Here is a 5848-nt window from a genome sequence, read left to right as displayed (position 1 = left end):
CCCTGGAAAAGGAAATGGCAACCCACTCTAGTATTCTTGACTGGAGAATTCCATGGACAGAGGAGCCTGGCAGGCTACAGCCCATGGAGTTGCAAAGATGTGGACACGACTGAATGAGTTTAACTTCACTATAACTCAGTAAATTTGAAAAAAAAAATTGTGACATCCTGGCAAACGTTATGCATTTATATCATCAATGCCTTAACAGTAGGGACCTTGGGGTGGTAAAAACCCTATGCTTTGAGTTGGGAGTCTTTTCTAGAACATCCTTGAATAACCCTGTCCCTGATCTGTTTGGTTCTAATTCCATAGATGATGGGGTTGAACATGGGAGGTACCAGGAGATAGAGAATAGCAAACATGACATGTACTACTCGGGGCACATGATGTCCAAAGCGATGGGTGAGAAAAGTAAAGAGGGCTGGGATATAAAGAGCCAAGATGACACAGATATGGGAGGCACATGTGCCAAAAGCCTTGAGCCGGGCTTCACCTGAGGGTAACCCCAGAACAGTTCTCAAAATTATTACATAGGATACACTGATGACGATAATGTCAAAGCCAACTACAGAGAAGGCCACAAAAAGTCCATATGCACGATTTACTCTAGTGTCAGCACACACCAACTTCAGCACAGCCATGTGCTCACAGTATGACTGGGGGATTATCCGACTGGGGCAGAAGGGCATCCTGGACACCAGGAAGCAGAAAGGACTCACCCACAGCAGCCCTCTCATCATCACACCTCCCCCCAGTTTACCTACAACAGATGGGGTCAGGATACTAGAGTGATGCAGGGGGAAGCAGATAGCCACATAACGGTCCACGGCCATAGCCATGAGCAATCCGGACTCCACCGAAGAAAAGGCATGGATGAAGAACAACTGGATGAGGCAGGCATGGTATTCAATCTCATGATCGTGAAACCAGAATATGGCCAGCATTTTAGGTTGTGTGGAAGTGGAGAGGACCAGGTCAGTGGTAGCCAGCATGGCCAGAAAGAGGTACATGGGCTCATGCAAGGTGGGATCAGTTCGGATTACATGAAGGAGAGTGATATTGCCGACTAGAGCCACAACATACATGGCACAGAATGGAAAGGCAACCCCAAACTGGGAATTCTCCAATCCTGGGATCCCAAGCAGGATGAAGGACACAGGATGAGAAGAGCTATTCCGTGAAGTCAACATCATAGGATGGTTAATGTTTCTCCACTGGAAAGGTGATCTAGTCTCTGCAGGTGATAGCATTAAAGTAAATTATTATTATTATTTATAATCCTTTGGATGGAAGAACTGGGCTTAATGGTAAGCTACAATGAATTCAGCTATTTTAATAAATAAAATTTTGCAATATAATACATTGCTAACTTTCATTTTATTTCATATTTATGTCCTTGAAAATAGGGTCAGAACATGCTTGTTCCAAGTACAATATTTTATAAATTTTGAAAGTAGAATCTGCTGAAGGAAAACTACCTTGGAAAATAATATCATAGTAATTCTTTCCCTCTGTTCGATTTATAACCAACAACCAATTCACTTAACCTTTCTCATAGATCCCTCCATCACACTTGGGAAGCCCTGCCTCAGGGAAGCAGTTGATTCACTACACCACACCAATGAACCCATTCCTGGGGACCCAGGCTCTGTGGATGTGGGGAGCAGTGATCTGCCCTTGCCCTTCCTACTGGAAAAGGGCTCCTGCTTCTTCAAGGGGGACAAGTATGCAGGCGATGACTATGCAGAGGACCCCACCATCTCCCTGCTGTTAGGTTTTAGACTCCCAAAGCTAAGGACCCCAGCATCTCCTTAGGCCCCAGGAGGAAGGTTGGCCTGTACTTTCCCTCTGACCTCTCCCAGGACAGGGCTGGTCTCTGGGAGATGGAGCAAGCACACTAGCCAAGGGCACCAGGCTGGTTAGAGGCTGTGCCCTGTCTTTCTCTAGACTTCATACACACTTGGACTGACCAGTGTTGTGGGTATTCAGAGTCAGTGTATTTGTATTTTACATGAGAATCTCCTTTTCTTCTTCTGCAGAAATATTCAGATATACACTCAGGCAGACATCCAGATGATACAGGCAGAGTTCTATTAAAAAAAAAAAAAAAACAGGCTCCATGCTGTAGCCTCCTACATCAGAATTCAAAGAACAGCAACAATACAACACTTGGGCCAATTTTTGGGGTAGGAAGTCAGTTTGGAAAACTCTTTGGCTTAAAGCCCCTAAGCAGTTTGTTTAGTGACACTGAGTTAGTTTTGACTCTAAAACAATTACTATGAGGATTTGACTCAAAGGTATCTGATTGACCAATTATGTATGGTTTGTGTAAGGAATTTAGTGTATGGCTCTTCCTAGTTGTAGGATCATCAAACTTTTTCTGTAAAAGGTCAGATCATCAATATTGTAGGCTTTGTGGGCCATACAATCTCTGTTACAACTAATCAGCTTAGCTGAGTAGCATGAAAGCAGTCATAGTTGATATATAACCTGTGAGTGTGGCTGTGCTCCAACAAAACTTTATGCACAAAACCATGATGCAAAGTGGAGCTGGTGCAGGCTGTAGTTTTCCAATTCCTGTCCTAAGTGTTAAATTTCATGAAGTCATCCCTGAGTCGTGCTCTATTCCTAGAACCTGTGCTTTGTGAAGAAAAGGACTTTAATCAATGCTGACTGAAGAAACTAACAAATAAAGGTCAGTATTCAGTAGCAATGGAGTCATTAACCAATCAACCATTTCTTAAAATGTCCTGACAGAACACCCCTCTTGAACACCATGGGCATAAGACAGTTATGTCCATTTCTCATACTGTGGTTGCTCTGCTGGCCAGGGGAGGACTTTGTGAACATCATTCTCTACTAATATTTGCTAGCATTATATGGGGGTAGTCTTACTGTTTCATCCCACATGTGAACACTACCTAACTCAGAGTAAGTGACACAAAAACTCACCTGGTTCTTACCCACCACACTCACACTATTTACTCTCAGTTGACCTATCCTTTGTTTGAAAGAATTAGCTCTTACCTCCTTCATAACAGAAGTATATAGACAAGAGTATCTTTTCAAACTCCCTTTAACAAATCAACTCTGGGTATGGACAAATGTTTCATTCCAGATCCAGTAGTTAAAAAAAAAAGAAAAGAAAAGATTTCTGGAAGATCTAAAATAATTATGATCTTCTCTAGATTTTTAACATTATTAAAGAAGTGGAGCTCAGACCTTATCGTTCTCTAACTTGAAAACTTTACCATCCTTCATAGATAATAGCTATTGTTGTTTAGTTGCTAAGTCATGTACAACTTTTTTGGGACCCCATAGAATGTAACCTGCCAGGCTCCTCTGTCCATGGGATTTTCCAGGCAAGAATACTGGAATGGGTTACTATTTCCTTCTCCAGGAGATCTTACTGACTCAGGTATCAAACTCATATCTCTTGCACTGGCAGGTGGATTCTTTACCACTGAGCCAAAAGCAAAGCTCAGATAATAGCTATGGTCCATCCGAGTGTTCAGTTGTGTCCAACTCTTTCTGATTATATGGACTATGGCCCACCAGGTTCCTCTGTCCATGGAATTTTCCAGACAAGAATGCTAGAGTAGGGTGCCATTTCCTCCTCCAAGGAATCTTCCTGACCCAGGGATTGAACCCACATCTCTTGCATTGGCAGGCAGATTCTTTACCACTGAGCCACCTGGGAAGCCTGATAATAGTTATAGGTTTGCTCAAAACAAACACTCCTATCTATGATAGGGTGACAATAGAGAGACTTAGAAGGAAGTTCTGCTTGTGAGCAGGAACCTCTTGGTCACATGAGGAGACAGAACAACTTAAATATGGGTGATGTTGAGAAGAACAAGATTTTTCTTCAGAAGTGTGCCCAGTGCCATACTGAGAAGGGAGGCAAGCATAAGACTAGGCCAAATCTCCATGATCTGCTTGGATGAAGGACAATTCAGCCTGTTGCGTTATCTTACACAGATGCCAACAAGAACAAAGGCATCACCTGGGGAGAGATGCTGATGGAGTACTTGGTGAATTCCAAGAAATACATCCCTGGAACAAAAATGATCTCTGCTGGCATTATGAAGGGAGAAAGGGAAAACAGGATAGCTCATCTGAAAAAAGATACTAATGAGTAAATCAGACAGGCTTGTGGCTGAATGAATATGATCAGATTTTCAAATTTTGATAGTAATTCTGGTTCAGCAAGTATTATCACTGTTTCCCCCTTCTAAAGAGATGATTGAACTTGATTGAAGAATGCTAAGCTTTTCAGGGAAATGATGAATGCTATCTCAAACCCTATGGGAGATTGACTTTGACTTTATATTCAGATTTCTATAATTGGCTATATTAATATAAATATTGAGAAGATCCCTTCACTGTCTCATAGAACAGAGTAAGCTTCACCTGATTTCAAGTTCTGCTCATTAGCCTGTCAAGGCAAGGGCTGAAGATACACTGACAATGTTCACTTTATCTTTTTGTTTTTTTAAATTGTGCCAATTTAAGGGCTTCCCAGGTGGCTCAGTTGGAGAAGACAATGGCACCCCACTCCAGTACTCTTGCCTGGAAAATCCCATGGACAGAGGAGCCTGGTAGGCTGCAGTCCATGGGGTCATGAAGAGTCGGACACAACTGAGCAACTTCACTTTCATGTATTGGAGAAGGAAATGGCAACCACTCCAGTGTTCTTGCCTGGAGAATCCCAGGGATGGTGGTGCCTGGTGGGCTGCCACCTATGGGGTCGCGCAGAGTCAGACATGACTGAAGTGACTTAGCAGCAGCAGCAGCAAGTGGCTCAGTGGTAAAAAATCCTCTGCCAATGCAGGAGATGCAGGAGACATGGGGTTCAATCCGTGGGTTGGGAAAATACTGTGGAATAGGAAATGGCAACCCACTCCAGTATTTTGCCTGAGAAATCCCATAGATAGAGGAGACAGGTGGGCTGCAGTCCATGGGGTCTCAAAGAGTCCAACATGCCTAAGCAACAGAGTGCACACACATGCCAATTTAATTAAAATTTTCTATGTAAAATTTTCCTTTTACTTAGCGAAAGACATTTTAGTGTGGTTCATATTTAGCATCAAATAAAGAGCATTTAACACTACTGACATTTTATAGATGATCTTTAAGATCAGAAGCTTTTAAATTCACTGAGACAAAATATGTTACAAACTTTGCTTGTGAATTCTTTATAAGGTCTAATCTGACTGTTATAACTCGGGATTATCTTTCAAACAAGGACGCTGTTCAGTAACACAACTGTTGAACCACTGTATACATGTGATTGATAAAGGTGCTTTTGACTACTCATTAGAAGGGTTCAACTAGAAGTGATATATAATTACCCAAAATCTGTAAATTATCTAATCATAGCTTAGGTTTAAGAACAAAATCACAGATCACTAAAAAAGAAAGAAAATTTAGAAATACATACACATTATCTGGGCACTTAGGTTTTGTTTTATCCCCATCTGCCTGGCCTGACCTTCCCAAACAGTCATATATTCTCTTTGAGCTAGAGGCTCCCTCCTTCCCTTCTGTTTACTGCTTGTGTGTCACCCTCCACTTGTATGGACATAGTCACTGACACTGAAGGTCACCTGGAGAAGAATGCTTGGGCCATCGCACTCTCGCACTGGTCACTGGCGAAGATGCTGACTAAAAATGCAATTTATCAAAGTGAGTATTAACTGCTTTGATTAATTGTAGAAGGCATTCCTATTTTTTGTAGATATAACGCTATACGCTTTTGCACTTTATTATTTTTCTCACACACAGTTTGCATCTCTATTTACAATAAGAAAAATAGAGCTCAGGGTAGTTACATGATTTATCAAAG

At 41.9% G+C, this 5848-nt stretch overlaps 1 protein-coding gene and 1 pseudogene across 1 annotated transcript; one reads left to right on the top strand and one right to left on the bottom strand.

Moving 5' to 3' along the window:
• Positions 1 to 233: 233 nt before the first annotated feature.
• LOC147358135 (olfactory receptor 52R1-like) lies at positions 234 to 1250 on the bottom strand. The gene has a single exon (XM_086340442.1). It carries the CDS (start codon positions 1248 to 1250, stop codon positions 234 to 236), a length of 1017 nt encoding a protein of 338 aa, XP_086196568.1.
• A 2586-nt stretch (positions 1251 to 3836) lies between these two features.
• On the top strand, positions 3837 to 4142 carry LOC147358134 (cytochrome c pseudogene; annotated as a pseudogene).
• The last annotated feature ends 1706 nt before the right edge of the window (positions 4143 to 5848 follow it).

This window comes from Bos grunniens, chromosome 15 (assembly GCF_055505025.1).
Source record: "Bos grunniens cultivar Pamir isolate PY7600 chromosome 15, Bosgru_T2T1.0, whole genome shotgun sequence".
Taxonomy (NCBI): domain Eukaryota; kingdom Metazoa; phylum Chordata; class Mammalia; order Artiodactyla; family Bovidae; genus Bos; species Bos grunniens.
This window is presented reverse-complemented; position numbering and strand designations above follow the sequence as displayed.

Excerpts from the sequence above, each read along its gene's own strand:
- LOC147358135 (XM_086340442.1), bottom strand. The coding sequence starts at position 1,250 with ATGCTATCACCTGCAGAGACTAGATCACCTTTCCAGTGGAGAAACATT.